The following is a 23287-nucleotide window of genomic DNA, read 5'->3' on the forward strand; positions in this document are numbered from 1 at the left end:
GGCAGTGTTGTGAGTAAATGTTCAAATTTCACAGAATATGCATGGCTGCTACGTCCTCACCCTCACCCTAAACTGCTGTGATTTTCCAACACAGGAGAGTTGACAGTAGGGATATAAAAAGTCATTTAAAAATGTAACCATGTAACTACTAAAAATCCTAGTGGTTACACACTTTGCTCTGCAGCTGGGTCCTGGGGAGCCAGTTTGTAAGCTGCAGTGTGTGTGTGTGGGGGGGGGGGAGGGGGATAGGTTGGGGGGAGCTACTCTGGCCAGCTCGCCGGGGCAGCCCCTGCCTCTGGTGTGCCGCCCAGGCCAGGCCCGCCATGGACAATGGGCCCCATAGGGCTGGAGGAAAGGTGAGTGGGAAGCTGTTCCAGTCCCTACTGGTTAACCAGAACCAGTAAGCCTCACCTGTTAAGGTTAACTGGTTAACCATTTACATCCCTAGTTGGCAGTGGGCATTTCCACTTCTGCTGCTTCACTGAGGCTGTGGCTGCTTGTGGGTGGTTAGAGCTGGCCTGCTAAACCATGGAGTGTACAGGGGACAACAGGATGTCTCACCAGTAACCAGGGTGAGGACCTGCTCAGCACCTTCAGATGAACCACATGGTGCTGCCTAGCCCAGACAGGGGTATGGACTGGGGCTGGGCCCACGTCACCACAAGGGCTTTCCCTGTGCCCCTCGCTGATGCGGCTCTCACAACCCTGAGGAGTACCCCAATGTTGTCTCACAAGGAGCTGAGACTGGAATCAATCCCCACACTGTAACCAGCTCAGTATTCAGCAATGCCACTGCTTAGAACACAAGAAGCATGGGCAGCTGGTGACCTGGTGATAGGATAGGCTAGCTCCTAGCTTCTCCCCTTGTGCCTGAAGTCCGGCTCTTCCTACCCTCTATCCTGCAGGAGCCCAGAGCATTCCTATTGTGGCCCCCGTTCCAATGCCAGGTAGAGTGGCTGTGGCATTCCCAGTCCTGGAGCACCAGCCCTGGAGTGCCATGGTGGTAGTGCTCCATGCAGACAGGTGGCATGTCTACAGCACCCCCAGCCAGCACTGGGCAGCCAGGTAGTGTGATCCAAGAGCCAGGCAGATAGTGTGGCCCCAGCATCAGCCACCCTGAGTCCCTGTGGGAGGGAAGCCAGTCAGCCTCAGCTCCGCCCAGCATGGGCCAGGGAAGAGTGCCAGGAGCTGCAGGAAGGAACCTGGGGGTGGAGACACACCTTTTGGAGAGGCACAACCTCCCTCTGCTTACGATACCCACAGCCCATGACAAGCAGGTGTGTGAGGGGGGCCCTGGCCCAGAGGAAGGGGGAGAGGGAATCATGATATGAGGGCATCCAACCCCACCAAGGGACAGGGTTGGTGGGATAGAGCTCAGTTTCAGCTCCTAGCCAGCTGGTGTCTCCATAGAGTTACCAACTCTGATTGGACATATTCCAGGAGGTTTCATCACAATTCATCATCTTTAATTAAACATTTATCTTTACTTTCTGGAGACTTTAGGACCATTCTGAAGGGTTAGCAACCTTCTGTTTCTCCTCTGTGGTGTAGTGGGCCAGGCCAGGGGTCCTAATTGCTATGAATGTCTCCCCACTAGCCATACAGGAAGCAGCAGTTGGCAGCTGGAGCGGAGCATGAAGTGAGCCAAGCTAGGACTGGGCTGGACTAGCTGGCACCATGTGGTTCAATCTACACACAGCTGGCTTTCCCTGTTCTCCTGCAGGCATTCATCACCCTGTCCATTGTTGAGAACAATCCCCACGTCCATCCTCAGCTCAGCAACCTCCCCCCCACTTCCCTGCCCACCTCTGGCATGGGACTGGTCTGCGAATGCCCCACAAGCAGCTTTTGGCCACAATGGGGAGGGAGAAGCAGAGGTACCCATTTCTGCTTCTTCACTGTTAGAAAACAAATTATAGTCTTGGGCTAATTTGGGGAATTTTTATGCAGTCCATGAAATCACAATGTTCAGTGTTCTATCTATAATTAAACAGTTAATCAAATTACCACACCACACCTGATGAAAGTACATTGGAAATCTTTCAGAGTCCTCTCAGGTCCCAGGGCTCATTAATAACTGGAGACATCATTGTGGATGAATATAAATGGAACCACTGAATTTCTTAAGGGAATTTTGACTGGTAAAACTTTCATCCCTGATATATGTAAACCCAAGTCTGACCATTTCAGCACAGCAGGAAACTAGCAACTCTTACCAAATGCAAGGCCCAGATCATGTGTAGCAGGACAGGGAGCTACTTTTTCACTTTTGGAGACGGAGTTCAAATCCTCCACTTGTCCACATCAGATACAATTTAATCAGCAGACCTTGTTCAGGAGAGGTCGTGGACTGCCTTGGCTAACCCGTAACAACAGAACAGGAAACTAAATGGAACTTACAAGCAGAACATTGAGACATAGGTATCTGCTCTATCCTGGTATTATTCCTGCAGGATGCTACCTCCATCTGGCAATGGTTCTGATAAATCATCCCATCTGACCCACACACTGGCTCCCCATCATAGCCACAGTCCCGGGAGCACATGCATTGCTCAAAATACTCATCTTCTAAACAGCCAAAAACATTGTTGCATGGTCCAGAGTGAACAAAACCTGAAATGGAAGCAGGAACATCAGAAGCAAAGGAGAGAGTATATTTTTTATTTTTTTCCTTGTGCTTCCTAGACATGCTTTTTAATAAGAATTCTCAGCAGCTTCTCAAAAGGAGCTTATGAACTTACTGAAGCAGAAAGCTGTGGGAATAGACCAGCCACTCTGGAGTAGCAGCTATGGCTGTAATATGTCAAGTCTACATACAGTACAGCTCCCTCTCTCCTCCAATCAAATTGTGCATATTGAGAGACAGAAAGAAGTAAGAAGTCTTTTGATGAAGTTATTGTTGTGGCAGACAGATGAAACTACTCTGTCTACCAAGATAACCTGTGGAACTCTGTCACAAGTTGTTTCTGAGTTCAAAATTTAAACAAGATAAAAAAATCGCAATATTCATAGGAATGAATAACAGCAACATCCACAATTGAGTTAGATAAAAGATTAAGAAATTTTTAAGGGATATAAGGACCATTTTCAGTGCATAACAACCAATAACTGATAGGAATCAGGAGAAAACTTCCCTAATTAGCAGATTATTCCATAATTGTACATTATTCCTCTCTCTGATGCAACATGTACTAGTAACTTATTGTGATCATATTGAGTGCATCATTGGTCTGATCTGCTGTAGTCATTTCTGTGCTCATCACAGGCATCTAAAATACTCACTATTCTAGCCTCTAGAAACTGTCCCCTCTAGAACTCAACCTCTTTTTAAAAGCCTCACAATCCGTTCTGAATTCCTGAGCTATAGACCTTTTTGGATTCTACTTTCAGAGACTGACTGCTCAGCTTTGCTGCAACTTACCAACCCAGTGATTGGCTGAGCTCTCCACCTCATTGCACATTGGCCCATCACAGAGCTCCCGAGCCAGGGGGCTGTTTTCACTCACATTGTAGAAACGAGTTGCTTCAAATGCTACAGAGCGGCAAGAATGACAAATTATAAACAAGCCATGCATCTTCAGCTTTAGCGTTAGCAAGACCCAAAGTCAAAAAGCACATACCTGGTTCATAGTAATCATACACTTTGATGGGGACAGGAGCAGTTTTCCCAACTATATACTCCCTGAAGGCTTGAAATTTTACACAAGTCATGCACTGGCTAGGAATCTGCAAAAAGAGCATAGGAGTTTTAGTTTAACTTACACTGCAGGTATATAAGTTAGTGAAGTAAGCCAGTTGCTTACTGTTATACAGTGTGCATCATTTAGCTCAACCCTCACTGTACTAGATACTGGCACAAACCAAAGTACTTTCCAAGACCAACCCTATTTACTATGCAGTGACAAGTGTAGATTGACAAAACAGAAGTCAATTTTAATCCTGTATAAGGCACACCCTGCATTAGGAGCAGTGTGCCAGTGCCACAAACTCAACCAGGCATCTGGCACCCAGCTGTGCTCTTCTGGCTTATGCATCATCATCATCATCATCATCATCAGTGATGAGCTATTGTGCAAATGGAATTTAGTTAAAGATACTGTTGCTGATGAGCAAGGCAGAAATGACACCAGCTCCCTTTTTCAATATGCACTGGATTTACAGGTCTGACTCCAAATACTCATTGCAAATGGATCTGAGTAAAGGGTTATTTTTACATAGCCTTTTGGTGACCCTAATATCAGATTATTTTGTGATTAAAGCACAGGATTGGAAACCAGGGAAACTGGGATCTATTTTGACCTCCTGTATGGTTTGGAGCAAGTCTGCTCCATCTTTTGTTGCCTTCGTTTTCTGTCAAAAATGTGGATGATGGATGCCTGCCTCAGAAGGGGCTCATGAGGCTTGCCAATTAAAGTTTGTATTGAGGGGCTATGTAAGGCAAAGTATTCATTATTATTTTGTTTAAGTCCGATCCACTGATCATTAACAAAATCATATGCAGTCATTACCTCATCAAAATAAAAAAGGATTTTTCTTCCATCAACTTCGTATCTTTTTAATCCAATTTGTTTGTTCATTAATAGCTGGAAGGAAATGAAGAAGGTTATCAAACTCATTTTAGAGAAAATATTTTGCAGTCAACAGAAACACAAAGCTTTCAAAGCACTTAGCAAAAACCCAGTCAGAAACTAAAGAAAACACAACTTCTCCTTGTTGGAAAATTACCTCAGAGGCTAAGGTGGTGCTGACTGCAGTAAGAGTCACATATACCTCCAGATACATCGGGAGGAAATTAAGCTTGTGTTTTTTCTGATGTGATCTGTCTATTATGTGAATTGTCCTGTAAAGGGCAATGTGTTATGGTGCCACACTTGCTGGCTATTGGAGCCATGTTCATCCCCACTAGAACTCATTTAATATAGCATCCATAATCCGCATAGCTCCTCAATTATTTTCAGTACCAAGACTCAATCCAGACACTCCAAAACGCTTGCTAGAGTGCAGTTTCTTGTTTACACTCCCTCAAATCTGCTAGGAAATTATGCTGATTGATCACACTGGGTATTAAAGGCCCCCTCCAACCATTGCTGCTGGCTCAAACAACTCAAAACATTCTTCTGTCAGAAAATTAATCCTTATATTTGAGAAAAGCAGCCATCTGAAAGAGACCCTGACACCCTCCTTCAGAGATAAGGATGTCAGACCAACCCTCTACTGTTCACCTTCTCTACCTCTGGAGCCACAGGGTATGTCTACACTAGTTAGAAATTCACTAGTCTGGAGTAACTGCCTGCAATGAGGTTTAGCAACTAATTCGAATTAGGGGCTTTAAATCGGACACGGGCAGTTACTCCAGGCTAGTGAATTTCTAAAATGGCGACCGGCCGGGAACATGCAAATCAAGCGTGGGATATTTAAATCCTGGGCTTGATTTGCAATTTCTGTATGCTTCATTTGCCTCCTTACTTTGAAGTAGGGGGCAAGTGTAGACATACCCACAGGGAATTGCAGTATGCATTGTGCTAGCTAGGCACATATGCTTACGCTGCACATGCTCATTAATTATTGTATTGTTATAATCTGCACATGCTAAGGATTTCAGAACAAAACCCCCACCTACAGTGCTGGTTCCCTGAATCCACTTCAGCTGTGTCCAACAGTGTCCCCAAAGCTGTTCTCTCTGTGCTATGTATGCAGCAGGGTTTCTACCCTTATGGAAATGTTCAAGGGAATTTATCAGACAATAACTTGATGACTGAGGGTATGTCTACACTACAAAGTTAGTTCGAACTAACGGACGTTAGTTCGAACTAACTTTCCTAGGCGCTACACTAGCGCTCCGCTAGTTCGAATTTAATTCGAACTAGCAGAGCGCTTAGTTCGAACTAGGAAAACCTCATTTTACGAGGATTAAGCCTAGTTCGAACTAGTGGGAGGCTAGCCCTCCCCAGGTTTCCCTGGTGGCCACTCTGGCCAACACCAGGGAAACCCTTCTGCCCCCCTCCCGGCCCCGGCCCCCTTATAGGGGCACGGGTTGGCTACGGTGCCCGTGCCAGGTGCAAGCCTGCCAGCACCCAGCCAGCAGACCCTGCACTTGGCACGGATCGAGCCACCCATCCGATGCCCCCCAGCCCTCCCCCTCTTCCCGGGACCAGGCTGGCGGCTCCCGGGAGCTTGCCCAGGTCCGCAAGAGGCGGGCACCCACCTGGGCTAGTGCAGACATCGTGGACCTCGTCCACGACCTCCGCACTAGGCACAGGAAAGTGGCCGTCTAGGGCAGGAGAGCTGCCAGCCTGGCCACCCAGGAGCAGGTGTGCAAGAGAATCAAGAGAGTCCAGCGAGACCCCCGACCCTGAGCTTAGAATGGCCGTCCTGGGTCAGACCAAAGGTCCATCTAGCCTAGTAGCCTGTCTGCCGATAGCGGCCAACCCTAGGGACCCCGGATGGGATGGACCGAAGACAGTGACCAAGCCATTTGTCTCGTGCCATCCCTCTCCAGCCTTCCACAAACCTTGGGCAGGGACACCACTCCTACCCCCTGGCTAATACTACTCCATGGACCCAACCTCCATGACTTGATCTCACTTCCCTTTAAACTCTGCTCTAGTTGTAGCCTTCACAGCCTCCTGCAGCAAGGAGTTCCACAGGTTGACTCTTTGCTTTGTGAAGAACAACTTTCTGTTACTACTTTGAAGCCTGCTACCCATTCCTTTCCTTTGGTGTCCTCTAGTCCTTCTTTATGGGAACTAATGAAGAACTTTTCTGTATGCACCCTCTCCTCCCCACTCCTGCTTTTAGAGACCTCGATCCTGTCTCCCCTCCGTCTCCTCTTTTCTAAGCTGAGACGTCCCAGTCTCTTTAGCCTCTCTTCATATGGGACCTGTTCCCAACCCCTCATCATTTTAGTTGCCCTCCCCTCTCCCAGCCTCTCTCTTCCCCTCTCCCACCTCCTTTTCCCAGTCTCCCCCAGTTTTGTTCAATAAAGACAGATTCCATTTTGGGAGACACGTTATCTTTATTTTGTACATCAAGAAGAGGGGCTAGGGAAGGGTAAGTGGAAGGAGGTGAGGGAGGAATGGGGCACGAGCCCCCGATGGGGAGGACTGGGCTGGCTCTGTGGGCTTCTGGGGGTGGAAGCTCTCCTGCAGCCCCCCAATTGCCCCTTCTCCCCAGATGGCAGCCTGCGGCAAGTGCAGCCGGGCTGATGGCCGAGTGGTGTGATGTGCCCAGTGTGGGTAGTCCGGGCAATCCAAGCCAGGACTGCTTTGCAAGTGGGGCACCCCTGAGAACTGTCTGTCCGGGGTGGGGGTCGGGACCCTTTAAGCACAGCCCTCGGCTAGCCTGAGACAGCATCTCCACGATCTAAGATCTTCTCTGATGCCCTGCCGGCACTGCTTCCGGCCATCCTTAAGCCCGGTTCAGGGTCCACTTAATGTGGACTTGCTAGTTCGAATTAGCAAAACGCTAATTCGAACTAGTTTTTTAGTCTGGATCCGTTAGTTCGAATTAGCTTAGTTCAAATTAACTAATTCGAACTAAGTTAGTTCGAATTAGCGCTGTAGTGTAGACATACCCTGAATGATTGAGTCATTCCCCAGATACGGATAATTATATGCCTGCTACAGAACGCTATAACACAGCAATGAGCAACCTGTGAGCGGCCACATAAGTGGGCCACAAGACTGTCATAACCAAGATGATCTCCAGGGGCAGGGTACCTTTGCTAAATGTACTTGCATCCCTAGAATGTGTGGGGGGTGCCAACTGAATGATACTGCACTTTGATTGAATACAAAGGGAGCACATGGCTCTCTCAGTCAATGCTGTGTGTAATCAGCACACACCTCACTTCATGCACCCCTGCCCCATGTGCATGTTACTTTAGTAATACCAATAGGGGAAAAAACCCACACAGACGGAAACCAGCATAACCCGGCAACCCTGTGTATGGGCAATGCTAAGCAAAATGCCTCAGAGGCCACACACAGAACTACAATGGGCTGCAGGATGCCCATCTTTGCTCTAGGGTCTCTCAAAAGACCATAGAAAGAGTCTTGCTCTCTATTAAATTCTATAGCAAAATGCAGGACAATGTAGCACTTTAAAGACTAACAAGATGGTTTATTAGATGATGAGCTTTCGTGGGCCAGACCCACTTCCTCAGATCAAATAGTGGAAGAAAATAGTCACAACCATATATACCAAAGGATACAATAAAAAAAAGAACAAATATGAAAAGGACAAATCACATTGCAGAACAGGAGGGGGATGCGGGGGGGGGGGGGGGAGGAAGGAGACACTTACCTACCTTCCTTCCTTCCTTCCTCCCCCCCCCGCATTTCCCTTCTGTTCTGCAATGTGATTTGTCCTTTTCATATTTGTTCTTTTTTTTAATTGTATCCTTTGGTATATATGGTTGTGACTATTTTCTTCCACTATTTGATCTGAGGAAGTGGGTCTGGCCCACGAAAGCTCATCATCTAATAAACCATCTTGTTAGTCTTTAAAGTGCTACATTGTCCTGCATTTTGCTTCAGCTACCCCAGACTAACACGGCTACATCTCTATTTAAATTCTATAGATTTTTAAAACAATTTCAATAGAAATTTCTATTAAATCCATTGGAATGATGTCCACTGGATTGGAAGTCGGGATGCCTGGGTTCTATTTCCAACTGTGCTCTATGTGATTTTAGGTAACTCTGTTAACCTGTCTGTTGACCCATTTGTGATGCAAGAACAATATTTACTTATCTTATAGTTCTTTAAATACTGTTCCTAAAGTGCTGTGAGAACCCAGAAACAATGCCCTCAGGAAAAGAGATCAAAGCATTATTATTATTATTTGTTAATGTGGCTAAACTCACATGCACTGTAATTCTCCCAACCTGCTATTAATATTTTTAGAGGTGAATTTCTTTTGTGAACTGCTCAGAGCTGTAAAACCTTGTGCCCAGCTTCCTGCTATTACTGGAACAAGAAAAGGAACATGTGTTTAAGTCCCACACAACATGGAAAGCGCCAGTTTAATTTGTCCGTATAACTTTAGGGGCCTGGTGGCTGTTATTACTCAGCAATGGAGGGTTGCAGACAGCCCTTTTATGAGGGCTCAGTGAGACTGGCGCCACCGAGAAATTCTCTGCTCAGCTAAAGTTGCATTTTTTTGGTGAAGTTTGACATGCCAACCTGTAGTGACCCCTGATCTTGTCAACACCTGGCACTATTAGGAGGATTTGTGGCTACACAGTAAGGGGGGGCTGCCATCCCCATTCCCAGAGCTGCATGGGAATACCGGCTGTGCACACTATTGCCTTGTGAGCGCAAATCTCAAACAAGGAAACCCGATCGAGGAGCAGCAAGAAAACACAAGAGATAGGAATATCAGGTCTTGGCTCTCTAGTGACAAAATGTTCCAAAGAAGAGCCACATTTGAGGCTATGTCAGAGATGGGCAAAAGGGCCTCCACGGGCTGGATCCGGCCCGCCAAGAGGGTTAATACGGCCTGCAGAGGCCATGCCACTCCCCTGCCCCAGGCCAATCAGGATCTAGGGACTGGGGAGTGTGCAGCGCTTAGAGTCAACCCTGGCGGTTGACTCTAAGCTCCATGTACTCAAGGGGAGGGAGCAAGAGACTTCGTGCTCCCCCCAACCCCCAGGCCAATTAGGGCTTGGGGATGGAGAGGAGCACATGAAGTCTCCTTCTGCCTTGCTCCTGTCCTGCAGGGAGCGCACGGTGCTTAGAAACACCACGCGCTCCTTGCAGGAATGGGGCAGGGCAGGAGGATACGTTGCATGCTTTCCCTGCCCCCAGGCTCTGATTGGCCTGTGGGTGGAGGAGCGCACAAAGTCTCTTTCCGCCCTGCAAGGGGCGCGACATTTCTAAGCGCTGCATGCTCCTTGTAGGATGGAGGCAGGGTGGGAGGAGACTTCACGTGCTCCCTCAGGGATTGGGGGCAGGGGCAGTGCATGAAGTCTCCTCTCTCCTGTAAGGGGCTCAGCACTTAAAGTCAGCTACCAGCGCTGTTCAGCTGGCGGTTGACTCTAAGCATGGCGCTCCCTTGCAGGGTGGGGCACCGAGCGAGAGACTCTGTTCCAGAGTCCTACTTTAAAAATCTCATCCCCAGAATGTGCACAACAAACTAGGGATGTAAAATATCGATTAATTGGCTATTCCAGTGGTCCCCAACCTTTAGAGGCTCCCGGGCGCCCGGGGGGTGGGGCCACTAACGCGCCAGGTGCCCGGGGGGTGGGGCCACTCACGCGCCAGGTGCCCGGGGGGCGGGGCCACTCACGCGCCAGGTGCCCGGGGGGTGGGGCCACTCACGCGCCAGGTGCCCGGGGGGTGGGGCCACTCACGCGCCAGGTGCCCGGGGGGTGGGGCCACTCACGCGCCAGGTGCCCGGGGGGTGGGGCCACTCACGCGCCAGGTGCCCGGGGGGTGGGGCCACTCACGCGCCAGGTGCCCGGGGGGTGGGGCCACTCACGCGCCAGGTGCCTGGGGGGTGGGGCCACTCACGTGCTGGGCGCCCGAGGGCGGGGCTGCGCATCCTGGGGTACACCAGGGGCGGAGATGCCCTTGCACCCAGCGCTGGCATGTGGGCCGGGGCCGCCCGAGCACCTTGTGCCGTGGGCCCGGGGCCGGCACCGGCGAGCCCGCATGTACCCCGGGGCTTGGGCCGCCCGAGCACCGCGCACCAGGCGCCGGTGCGTGTCGTGCGCCTTGGGCCAGCGCCTCCAGTGCGCCGCGCTTCGGGGACGGGGATGGCCCAGGTTGTCGGCGGGCGCACACAAATGCCTCGGCGGGCGCCATGGCGCCCGCAGGCACCGCGTTGGGGACCACTGGGCTAATCGAACAGTCAATGCAATTTACATCGACTATGCGATTTAGTCCAGGGGTGGCCAACCCATTTAACAAAGACAGATGAAATAGCAGCGGAAAAAATGTGAAGAGCTGCACCAGAATTGTCAAGCAAAAAAACAAAAAACCCATCGATGGCTGTCATCTTGGGCGCCATTTTGAATTGCCGACCTGGTGAGCACAGGGAGTCGGGGGGCCAGAGGGGAGCCGGGGGGACAGGGAGCCATTGAGGGGGTGCAGGAGCAGCTTTGCAAGCCGCACTTTTGGGGAGGGAAGAGCCGCATGCAGCTCATGAGCCATGGGTGGGCCATGGTTGGATTAGTTAATAAGGGCGCCTCCACCTTTGAAGTGTAGCAACAGCTGCAGGGTTGTTGCTACACTTCAAAGGCAAAAGTACTGTGCTGCGACTTCGAAGCACCTCTCCCCCTCCCCCCCGCTGCCTCTTTCTGATAGAGGCAGCAAAAGTGGGGAGAAGCTACTAGTTGACTACTATGTCGACTATCGGATAAGCATTTGCATATTGGATGGTTGACTAGTTGTTCACATCCCTAGAACAAATCCCAATAATTCATTCCCCCTCCATAAATAACCACCTGGTTGGCACAACAATAAAATCAGTCTTACAGCAGAACTCAACTCTCTTGGCCAAAACCATTGTAGGATTAACTGACCCACAAACCCTGCAGCCTCCCCTCCCCTCAAAAAAACCCATCAGCACCTGAAATCCCAAGAGCAAACCTGCCGACAGAGGGGGTAAAGGGGGCAGCTGCCACAGGGCCCAGAGATTAAAAAAGCTGGAGCCCCAGTCCCTTCAAATCACCACCAGAGCACTATGCGGTGCATGCCGGGTGGTACTTAGGATTGGTTGCCCCTGGCTCTGCCTCTTCCTGGAAAACAGCCAGCTCCCCCAACCTTGCCCAGGGGCCTGGCAACACTGTTGACCTGGCTGCCCAGGAGGAAAATCCACTCCAGCAGTTCATTCTAACATTCCTGTGCTGTGCAGAGGCAAGGATTAGGCCAGCACAGCCTGTCCTGAGAACTTCTACTGCTTGTTCAACTTCATCGGGCCACGGTAGCTGCTTAGGCCAATATGCCAGTGCTTTCTAATGCTTCACTCCTTGCTTTTTCAGAAACAAACCGGGACCTCTCTTAGACTCTTTTATATTATTTGATTCAATTGCCCTTTCCAGTAACATTCCAAAGATTTAGTCCCATTCACGCAATGCAATTCTTCCCAGCAGAACACTGCTCACACTTCACACCTAGGCTGTGTCTACACTGGGCCACTTATTCCGGAAAAGCAGCTGCTTTTCCGGAATAAGCTGCGAGCTGTCTACACTGGCCGCTTGCTTTTCCGGAAAAGTACTGACGATCTACTGTAAAATTGTCAGTGTTTTTCTGGAAAAACTATGCTGCTCCCGTTCGGGCAAAAGTCCTTTTCCGGAAAAACTGTTCCGGAAAAGGGCCAGTGTAGACAGCCCAGTAGTCTTTTCCGCAAAAAAGCCCCGATCGCAAAAATGACGATAAGGGCTTTTTTCCGGAAAAGCGCGTCTACATTGGCCACGGACGCTTTTCCGGAAAAGTGCTTTTCCGGAAAAGCATCCAGCCTATGTAGACGCGCTTTTTCCGGAAATACTTATAACGGAAAACTGTTCCGTTTTAAGCATTTCCGGAAAAGGGTGCCATTGTAGACATAGCCCTAACGTATGATCTCCTATCCAGTGTGAACCATGTATTGTTAATGACAACCAGTTCCTTCCATTATTTCTGAAACCTCAGAGCTTCCTCTTCTCTAAGGAGAATAAGTTCAGCAGCTCACTTAGCCCTTCACAGCTAGTAACTTCTCTGTACCTGCCCCCTCATCCATCTCTCTGGCTAATAGAGAAGAGGTCCTGACAGTGATTCCCACTGGGAATGTTTCAATTTGCTTTAAAGCTGCCCTACATCTCCTGCTCCTGGGCCAGTTTTCCATCCATCCACGTAAATCTGCATGGAAAAGGGATTTTCTTTCAAAGCAACACAAATAAGCATCTATACTATAGCACTTCTGTGGGGTGTGATGCAAACAAACCAAGATTGGCCTCAGTTGATTTCCTCATTAACTTCACACAGCAATATGGGAGACTCTTGCTGGTGATATTTCCTTATACTGATATTTCGTTTTCAAATGCATATATTAAAAAACACCGGAATCTGGAGACTCCAAGGGTGCATACATTCATTAAATACTGCTACCCATTTTTACAATAGAGGCATACATATCTGCACAACACTAAGTTTACATGCTCCCCTAATACATAAAAGGGCAAATTCTATTCTCAGATACTAATACAGGAAGTCCCCGGGTTACGTACAAGATAGGGACTGTAGGTGTGTTCTTAAGTTGAATTTGTATGTAAGTCGGAACTGGTACATATTGTAGGGGAAACTCGAGCCAAACATTTCTCCAGAGCTCAGTTTTATTCTCCCAGACCTCACTTCCCTCAGGCCTTTATTCTCAAGCGGAGGTGTCTGCTGAGAAAAGCCGCTCCGCGTCTCCCTGGTCTGCTGGGGGGGGAGGGGGGCGCTAGCTTCGCGTCTCCCTGGTCTGCTGGGGGGAAGCAGCTAGTGCGGGGTTGCCTCACCCTGTTTGTAAGTAGGGATCCATGTAACCCGGGGACTGCCTGTATACAATCTCACTGGTTCCATTTATGTGCAAGCATCTGAGGGCAAGTTTTGAGTCAAACTTCGGCCCTCTGAAGATGCACACAATGGTTTCATCTTCACTGGGTGTGTTGCATAAATAGCAAGGTTTGTCCCCTGGAGGCCAGTCTAATTTGCCCACAGAAGAGAGTCACACTTTCAGGCTGGGTCCAACTCCATTTTATTGTTTGCAAGCAATGGTCAGCCAAGGAGCTATTGCTCAAAGCAAAGCTGACCCTGAGCGTTGGCTAAGCATCCTTTTTATACTTTCTTTAACTTTCTTATCTAACTTGGCACGTCTTGATTTGTTACCTTAGCTTCGTGTTGCCGCGTTATTGGTTAGCATATTTCAACTCTATTCCATTCAGTAACAACCACCAGTATAGCTTACTTAAGCAATAGCAATTAGCAAATTTCCCTAACTCAAGTAATACGTGTACTCCAGTCCTTGAGAAATGGTTCTAAACAGCTAGTTCCTCTACAGCTTCTAAAACATGCGCAATCGGCTAAATGATATGTACTGTTTCAAGCTTAAGTAATGGAAAGGGGACGAAGCACACATAGTTTTTACTATATTTTACTACAGGTGGGGGGAAGGTTTATTCTCAACTTGAATTATCTTATTTGAGGAGCAATGCTACTGAAGACAAGGGAGCGAGTAGACTTCATATGAGTTAGTAAGTCAAATTAAACTGCATTTTCTTCACTAGAATTGTACTTCAAGTTTGTTAACTTGAGTTATGAACACAGCTTCCCCGGCCCCCCTCCCCCCACAGTAAAGACAAAGCCATTAAAGGAAGAGGCTTGTTGAGTAGAGAATTCCTGATTAGCTTTTTGCTGTTTCTTAGAGATAGTATGTTAGTTTATTTTCTCTCTTCAGATATAGCGCCACTAACAATTTTATTTATAACATCAAAAAGCAACGGAAACAGTGTAATGTGGCAACAAAGCCTAGAGTAAATCTGAACACTGTAGTTCTTCCCTCCTAGAGGGCTGGCTGGGCAAGAGGCACATTCTGTCCACCTCAGTTTGGCTTGCAATAAACATGATGTTCTTGCAGAATTTTTTTTTCCAAGACACAGAGCCTCCAATGAAATCAAATCCAGATGTTGGAGATAATACAGCCCCTAAGAAGCCATAAACAGCTCCTGTTGAAGCACATTTTCACTTCAGCTTTTCCAAATGAGTCTCATTTAATTCCCATGAACCATGCACAGTAATAAAGGCTTACTTGGCTGAGTTAGGTAAATTTGTTAATCTTACTCAGAACATCTGTTTCCCCACTTCAGAGAAATATTTTCTGACAAGTGAAATTTCCTATCCTCTGTATATGGCATTTACCTATCCCACAAAGCCCCTCAAAAAGAATCCCTGTTAATGGAAGAGCAAAGATCAAGCGCTAAGCACGTGCAGTGCACTCTCAATATATCTTACCTGCTCTAGGCTTTCAATATTCGCTCGGAAACCTGAGAATAAGGGCACCTCCAAGACAGCCATGTTTGATGATCCTGAGTGCAGCCACCTTCCCAAGGGGGGTAAAATAAGAGAGAATAAAGTCAGGAACTGAGTTAAACCACAATGGAGGCAGCTGGATATGAAGCAGACTTGAGACAGATGCTTTCAGAGAAAAGTTACACACAGGGTCTAAGAGCAGAGGACACCTAATCCCAAACCACATTCTCTTTAGTTTTATAAATGCTGCTCTCTGCTTTTGCTAGCCAAAAATTCAAGGGTGCCATTTTGAGAGGTGGGGGGGGGGAGCAGCAGCTTTGCACCCCGACATGGCTTGCTTTTCATACCATTCTATGGACATTAAGGCTATGTCTATACTGCAGCCTTCTTCTGCAAAAGCTTATGCAAATGAAATGCAGTGTAGAATATTGCCATGCTTCATTTGCATAATTAATTTGCAGCTGTTTTTGTGCAAGAGGCTTTTGCACAAAAAGGAGCTGTGTAGATGGCTTCTTTTTGCACAAAAAAGCCCTCTTGCACAAGAGCTGTTCTTCCTAATTTTTTCAGGAAGAACGGCTCTTGTGCAAGAGAGGAGTTTTGCGCAAAAAGAAGCCGTCGACACAGCTCCTTTTTGTGCAAAAGCCTCTTGCACAAAAACAGGTGCTAATTAATTATGCAAATGAAGTGTGGCGATATTCTACACTGCGCTTCATTTGCATAAGCTTTTGTAGAAGAAGGCTGCAGTATAGACGCAGCCTAAGGGAGTGAGGGGAAAGTTCTTGCATTCTGTGCATGCCCCTTACACCTGGCTGGTGAGCTCCCTTTCCTAGGTCCCGTCCCTGTGGCTGCTGAGGGCCCTGAACATGAGGCAGTGGATCCACCAGAGCCAGGCACCACTCCCAGCCTCAGACCTGAGCCCGTCCTCCCCCTTACAACATTCTCATCCCCCCTCCTCCCTTTCTAATTCCCTTCTCCAAAGTTCCTTTCCCAGTCCTTCTCCAGTCACATTTACCCCCAATTAAAAACAAGGAGTTCATTTTTTTGAAAACTGTAGTTTATTGTCTCTGCAAGGGATGGGGGAGGGAGAGGGGCATGGGAGGACAAGGCAAGGAGGGGCGATGCCCAGGCCCTGTGTGGGGAGGCCCAGGGGAGAGTATCACTGGGGGCCTTGTGTGAAACTCTTTCTCAGGGCCTGCCGGATACGCAAAGCCCCCTGATTGGCCTGCTGGATGGCAGCTGTGCGTGGTAGCTCAAAGGCCCTGCCAATCTCAACCCCGCACCCTGGAAGGAACGTCTCCTTCCTGCTTTCACAAATATTATGAAGGACACACCACACTGCCACCACTTCAGGGATGCTCTGCTCTCTGACATCTAGGTGGCTGAGGAGGCAACCGAACCTCCCCTTGAGAAGCCTGAAGGCGCCCTCCACCACAATGCGGGCCCTGCTGAGTCTGGCATTGAAGCGTCACTTGCTCAGATTTAGGTGTCCAGTGTAGGACTTCATAAGCCAGGGGAGCAGAGGGTAGGCTGCGTCCCTCACAATACAGACCAGCATGTCCACGTCCCCAACCCTGATGGTGCAGTCGGGGAAAAAAGTGCTGGCTTGCAGCTTCTGGGAGAGGCTGGAGTTGCAGAAGACACATACGTCGTGTGCCTTCCCCGACCACCCAACGTAGACCTGAACTTGCCGTGGTGGTCCATGACAGCCTGCAGGACCTTCAAAAAGTACTCCTTCCAGTTAATGTACTCAGACACTCGGTGTTTGGGGGCCTGAATGGGGATGTCGGTGCTGTCAATAGCACCCCCCAGAGTTAGGGAAGTCCATGGCAGCAAAGCCGGTGTTGATAGGGTCCACATCACCCAGGCTGATTATCCTGCACAGCAGGACAATATCGATGGCCCGCACTGCCTGTAGGAGACAAACAAACAAACAGAATCACAGAGGTGCCAAGGCCCTTGAGTGGTCCCCGAAGCCCCCACTCCACACACCAGGAGCAACCCTTATTTACCCCGTCCCCCGACAGGGCTTTGTGAAGGAGGGACTGAAAAACTCCCGTGGAGGGGACTTCCACCCCCCACTTCTCCAGGGAACCCCATTCCAGCAGTTCTCCCCCCTCTTGGGTCAATAGCCTGAGAGCACGATACCTGCATGACCACAGCCCCGACGGCTGATCTCCCCACGCTGAACTGGCTCCCCAGGGATCATGGCGAGCTTCCAGATGGCAATGGCGATCCACTTCTGGGGGAGGATGATGGGTCACATGTAGGTATCCTGTTGTGTGAGGGTGGAGGCGAGCCACTCACACAGCTCCAGAAAAGTGTCCTTTTGCATGCAGAAATACTGGCACCACTGCTGGTCGTCCCACTGCTCCATAATGATCCAGTCCCACTAGTCAGAGCTGGTGTCCTCGTGCCAAAAGTGGTGGTGCATGATGTGCAGGGGAAGGCAGGTGGGGGCGTACTACATGAGCAGTGCCCGGAGAGAGAGGAGGAAGTTCCCCACAATGAGCGGGGGGGGGGGGGGGGGGGGGGGGGTGCTCCTGCAGGGCCTGGAAGCTGCAGCACAACCTCTAAGACTGCTTGGAGGCAGCTTCATCTCCATAGCTGGAGAGGGGAGGTGTTCGCAAGGGAGCCTCAGCAGGCAGTGAGAAGGCTTTGCTGCCCCTCCAGGAGGCAGGCAAAGGTGAAGAACCTGAGACACAGCTGTACAGGGGGGTTGGGTCCCTTGAAGCTCAAGCCTCAGCTAGCCTCAGGTAGCAGCTCCAGGAAGTAACTGCTGTCCTGATGCCCTGCCTGAAGTGCTTCCAAGTGGCCTTAAATGTGATTCAGTGTTCAATGAATGTGGATGCTCTATTTCGAAATAAATCAGTGCAACTTCGATGGGCATTTGCTGTGCAGACACGCTATTTCGAAATAAGCTGTTTTGGAGAATTTCTTCCAGAATTGCTTATTCTGAAATAAGCGTGCAGTGTAGTCGTACCCTTACACCACACCAGCAATCAGATTCCAAACCGATACTATGGCAACCAGCATCCTTTGTTAGAGTTTCTGTATCCAAAACTGAACAGATTACACTATGGAATTCAAATAAATACTTAATTAGAGTCCAATCAATAATATTCACAGAATGATGGCCATATTTCATTTAGAATTACCTAACTCTTTCAGGTTTCTAAGGAATCTTTCATTAATACAGCCTTTGAAAATATTCTGGAACTTTTTCTTTTACACCCAAGGTAATAAGATGGTATCATCTTTTTTCTTCAGGTTTTGTAAAACAAAAAACCAACCAACCAAACGGCTTTATCAGAGCTGCTACTCGCCAAATGTCACCTCCTGTCTATATAATTAGTACATTCTTTGTGAACATTTTTCCTCCTCTCAAAAAGTGCTTCAAAATTAAAAATATCAAAGACAGCAACCAAGCACTCATGGGTAACCATGCAATATCAAGGAGATATGCACAGCAAACCTCACATGGAAAAAAACAATGTGCACACTCCAAGGAGGTAAAGAGTTTAAGAAAAAAAAATGTCAGTTTCAAAGGGGTAGAGTTTGAGAATATGCAAAAAATAAAACTAAATAGATGAAAAATGTCTCAGTTATGTGTCCTACTGAATCACTTTAAATTATTGATGGAACCACTCCATTAATACACTTTCCTTGCCTATCTTTATTTGAGACTCTTAACACGTTATTAACATTTTATTAAAGCATGAACTATCCTATCTATTATTTTGGCTTCAACACCAAAGAAAAGCAGGTTAGACTACTAGGACAAGAAAAAGTGAGTTGTTCCATTTTACTTGATCTGAAACAAAGTCAACATATCAAGATTTGTATCGGTGTGTAACCCATAAAAAACAAACCCGACAGGTGTCAGGACAGGATACAATTCACAGTGGCAGAACATCTGGTAGTGGTTGCAATGGAAGGTCTAGTGGAAAGTCTTGCTGTTTAAAAGCCTAGCCAACCTGTACTAGGGAGCTATGTTGAAGGAAATAAAGGGATTTCACTACCTAGTGCACGTCTCCAGGATCACTTTGTATTCCTGGTGATCTTGATCAGAAGCTGGGTCATCATCATCCACCAGTGCCCGTTCTCTGTGGAAGGCTTCTGAGCGATTCTCATCTGGAGAGAGGGGCCGTAGGGGGTGCTGAGTTTGACGATGATGTTCTGATTTGGGCTCTTTCAGATTAACCAGAAGCTGGAAAGCTGGTTTAGAAACAGGGTCAGGCACATTATAAGTGACATCAATCTGCAGCAAAGAGAGGGAAGGGGGGAAATCAGGTCTAATTTTAGTGCCACTGACTGTGAAACAATAAAAGCATTGATTTGACCCTGCAGTATCACCAAACACTTCTAGGGAGAGGAGACCAACCCCTCATACATTTTGGGAGTGCACTTTGTGCAATTTACTAGCACCAGTAACACCATTACTCACAATGATATTCCAACTGCCAAACCTACACTAATGTGTACAGATGGGAGATTTTACCAAAGCGAATCTCTTACAAGATTATCTCACAGCTTGACATCTTCCTACCAGGAAGCATTCCCTGACATTTAGCCTGAATATTCACTTTCTAATATCACACCTGTCACTTCTAATCACACTCTCATGTACCATTCCCCTCACTTTTTGAGGAGTAACATTAGTTCGAACCAAGGGGTTTGGTTCAAACTAACATGTCCGTGCGCACACTTTCACTTTTGAAACAGCTGGCATTCGGAGTAACGCGCCGGCGAGATCATGCTAATGAAGCGCGGGATATTTAAATCCCCGCTTCATTGACTATTTCGAATGCCTGCATTTGCATCCCTAGTTCAAACTAGAGAGGCTAATGTAGGCATTCGAAGTTGCAAATCAAGCCCGGGATTTAAATATCCCTCGCTTGATTTGCATCTTCCCGGACGGTTGTCATTTTTGAAATGTACAAGTCTGGATTAACTGCCCGCATCTACACGTCTAAACCTCCTTGCAAGAGGAATAACAGGTAGTTCGATTTAGGGATTTAATTCGAAATACCAGGTCCCTGTCGCGTGTAGACGTGGGCAGTTAGTCTGGACTTGTAAATTTCAAAAAATGGCGACCGGCCAGGAAGATGCAAATCAAGTGCAGGATATTTAAATCCCGGGCTTGATTTGCAACTTCAAATGCCTATATTAGCCTACCTAGTTCGAACTAGGGACTCCCTAGTTCAAACATTGTCTACACTACAAAGTTCATTCGAACTAACAGATGTTAGTTCGAATTAACTTTGATAGGTGCTACACACGCAAACCGCTAGTTCGAACTTAATTCGAACTAGCGGAGTGCTTAATTTGAACTAGGCAAACCTCATTCTACGAGGACTAACGCCTAGTTCAAATTAACTAGTTCGAATTAAGGGCTGTGTAGCCACTTAATTCGAACTAGTGGGAGGCTAGCCCTCCCCAGCTTTCCCTGGTGGTCACTCTGGCCAACACCAGGGAAATTCTTCTGCCCCCCTCCCGGCCCCGGAGCCCTTAAAGGGGCACGGGTTGGCTACGATGCCCGTGCCAGGTGCAAGCCTGCCAGCACCCAGCCAGCAGACCCTACAACTGGCACGGCTCGAGCCAGCCACCCGCTGCCACCCAACCCTCCTCCTCGTCCCGGGACCAGGCTGGCGGCTCCCGGGAGACTGCCCAGGTCCGCAAGAGGCGGACGCCCGCCGTGTCTAGTGCAGAGATCGTGGACCTCCTCCACGACCTCCGCGCTAGACACAGGAAAGTGGCCGTCTAGGGCAGGATAGCTGCCAGCCTGGCCACCCAGGAGCAGCTGTGCATGAAAATCAAGGTGGTCCACTGAGACCCCCGACCCTGAGCCCTGAGCTTAGAATGGCCGTACTGGGTCAGACCAAAGGTCCATCTAGCCCAGTAGCCTGTCTGTTGACAGCGGCCAACACTAGGTACCCTGGAGGGGATGGACCGAAGACAATGACCAAGCCATTTGTCTCGTGCCATCCATCTCCAGCCTTCCACAAACAGAGGCCAGGGACACCATTTCTACCCCCTGGCTAATAGCACTCCATGGACCCAACCTCCATGACTTTATCTAACTTCTCTTTAAACTCTGCTCTAGTTCTAGCCTTCACAGCCTCCTGCAGCAAGGAGTTCCACAGGTTGATTATTTGCTTTGTGAAGAACAACTTTCTGTTATTAGTTTGAAGCCTGCTACCCATTCATTTCATTTGGTGTCCTTTAGTCCTTCTATTATGGGAACTAATGAAGAACTTTTCTTTATGCACCCTCTCCACACCACTCATGCTTTTATAGACCTCTATCATATCCCCCCTCAGTCTCCTCTTTTCTAAGCTGAGAAGTCCCAGTCTCTTTAGCCTCTCTTCATATGGGACCTGTTCCAAACCCCTGATCATTTTAGTTGCCCTCCCCTCTCCCACCCTCTCTCATCCCCCCTCCCACCTTCTTTTCCCAGTCTCCCCGAGTTTTGTTCAATAAAGAGAGTTTCTATTTTTGAACACACGTGTCCTTTATTTTGTACATCAGGAAGGGGGGCTAGGGAGGGGTAAGTGGAAGGGGGTGAGGGAGGAATGGGGTACGAGCCCCAGATGGGGAGTACTGGGGTGGCTCTGCGGGCTCCTCGGGGTGGAAACTCTCCTGCAGCCCCCCGATTAACCCCCTCCTGGATGGCAGCCTGCGGCAAGTGCAGCCAGGCTGATGGCCGAGTGCTGTGCTGAGCTGAGTGTGGGCACTCAGGGCACTCCAAGCCAGGACTGCTTTGCAAGCGGGGAACCCCTGAGAACTGGCTGTCCGGGGTGGGGGTCGGATCCCTTTAAGCACAGCCCTCGGCTAGCCTGAGACAGCAGCTCCACACTCTAAGTCCTAATCTGATGCCCTGCCGGCACTGCATCCGGCCATCCTTAACCCTGGTTCAGGGTCCACTCTGTGTGGACATGCTAGTTCGAATTAGCAAAATGCTAATTCGAACTAGCTTTTAGTTCTAGATGCGCTAATTCGAATTAGCTTAGTTCGAATTAACTAATTCGAACTAAGTTAGTTCGAATTAGTGCTGTAGTGTAGACAACCCTTAGAGATTTGAAACAGACAAAAGCTTAGGAGATGGAGAGCCAACAAATAATCCTCCATATCAATTCATCAGTGGGGGAAGAGGTTGGAAGGAAATTAATGTTTAATAGATTATCTTGTCTGTTTAAATGTCACCTTCTCAGCTCCTTTACACAGACTCGCAGTATTCTTACCTGCATCAGACAACAGCCTTCGCCCTTGGCACTTACAAACAGTCCAGTGGGAATGCTGGGGATCTAGGGACAAGCATGGGAGAACCCCCAGTTAAGACATGTCAGATTGTTTAACTCTCTAGGGCTGTGTCTACACTGGGCCACTTACTCCGGAAAATCAGCCACTTTTCCGGAATAAGCTGCGAGCTGTCTACACTGGCCCTTGAATTTCCGGAAAAGCAACGACGCTCTACTGTACAAAATCAGCCGCTATTCCGGAAAAACTATTCTGCTCCTGCTCGGGCATAAGTCCTTATTCTGGAACACTGTTCTGGAAAAGGGCCAGTGTAGACAGCCCAGTAGTCTTTTCCGGAAAAAAGCCCTGATTGTGAAAATGGCGATCGGGGCTCTTTTCCGGAAAAGCGCGTCTACATTGGCCACAGACGCTTTTCCGGAAAAAGGGCTTTTCCAGAAAAGCAACCTGCCAATGTAGACACTCCTTTTCTGGAAAAACTGAAAACGGAATAGTATTCCGTTTTAAGCAGTTCTGGAAATTCATGCCAGTGTAGACACAGCCTAGGTGTCAGAGCATTCCAGTTTGCATACAATCACATAAAAGCAAAACAAAAATGCAAGATTATTTCTTAGTCCCTTTATTTAATGCATGCAGCCAGTGATAATGATCTCAAACCAAACACTAGGCATCTGTTATAACAAAGAATGCTCTCATAACTGAAAATCTGCTGCCTCTTCCAACAGGGTTTGGGCAGAAAATCTTGAGATTTCACAATATCCAGCCCCCTCTTTCTCCATCCTCAATGAAATGATCTGAGTCACAACACAGGTTGCTTTGGGAAACTGGTAACATTAAAGGAAGGAAGTTGAGTCTGTTCAGGCACCCACTTACCACTGCTGTCTGGAGAACCTTTTTATTCATCTTGTTAAGCTCAAAAGTCTCTTGATAGTCTAAATTAGTGGAAGCCAGAGAAATGGTAAGGTTGACTCCTCCAACATAGGAAAGAATGGCGTATTCAGCCAGAGCCTGAAGAGCTACACATGTATCCTATGGGAATTGGG

The 23287-nt window shown here is 48.3% G+C and overlaps 1 protein-coding gene across 3 annotated transcripts in view; it reads right to left on the reverse strand.

The window, feature by feature from the left end:
• CPAMD8 (C3 and PZP like alpha-2-macroglobulin domain containing 8) overlaps nucleotides 1-23287 on the reverse strand; it is a 169754-nt gene that overhangs the window by 13560 nt on the left and 132907 nt on the right. The window contains exons 33-40 of one of the 3 annotated variants that reach the window (XR_012896754.2): nucleotides 23118-23273; nucleotides 22232-22294; nucleotides 19010-19248; nucleotides 14973-15060; nucleotides 4509-4583; nucleotides 3621-3726; nucleotides 3422-3532; nucleotides 2217-2359 (exon numbers count right to left, since the gene is read on the reverse strand). Coding sequence is in view for 2 of the 3 variants with exons in the window: in XM_075903344.2 (XP_075759459.2) it covers nucleotides 2401-2613; nucleotides 3422-3532; nucleotides 3621-3726; nucleotides 4509-4583; nucleotides 14973-15060; nucleotides 19010-19248; nucleotides 22232-22294; nucleotides 23118-23273 (1051 nt within the window). In the remaining variant the exon portion in view is untranslated. Of the gene's footprint in view, nucleotides 1-2216; nucleotides 2360-2400; nucleotides 2614-3421; nucleotides 3533-3620; nucleotides 3727-4508; nucleotides 4584-14972; nucleotides 15061-19009; nucleotides 19249-22231; nucleotides 22295-23117; nucleotides 23274-23287 lie in introns of all 3 variants that reach the window. The other 2 variants (XM_075903344.2, XM_075903346.2) reach the window with 2 other exon arrangements.

Source organism: Pelodiscus sinensis, chromosome 32 (genome assembly GCF_052426305.1).
Source record: "Pelodiscus sinensis isolate ZL-2025 chromosome 32, ASM5242630v1, whole genome shotgun sequence".
Classification (NCBI taxonomy): domain Eukaryota; kingdom Metazoa; phylum Chordata; order Testudines; family Trionychidae; genus Pelodiscus; species Pelodiscus sinensis.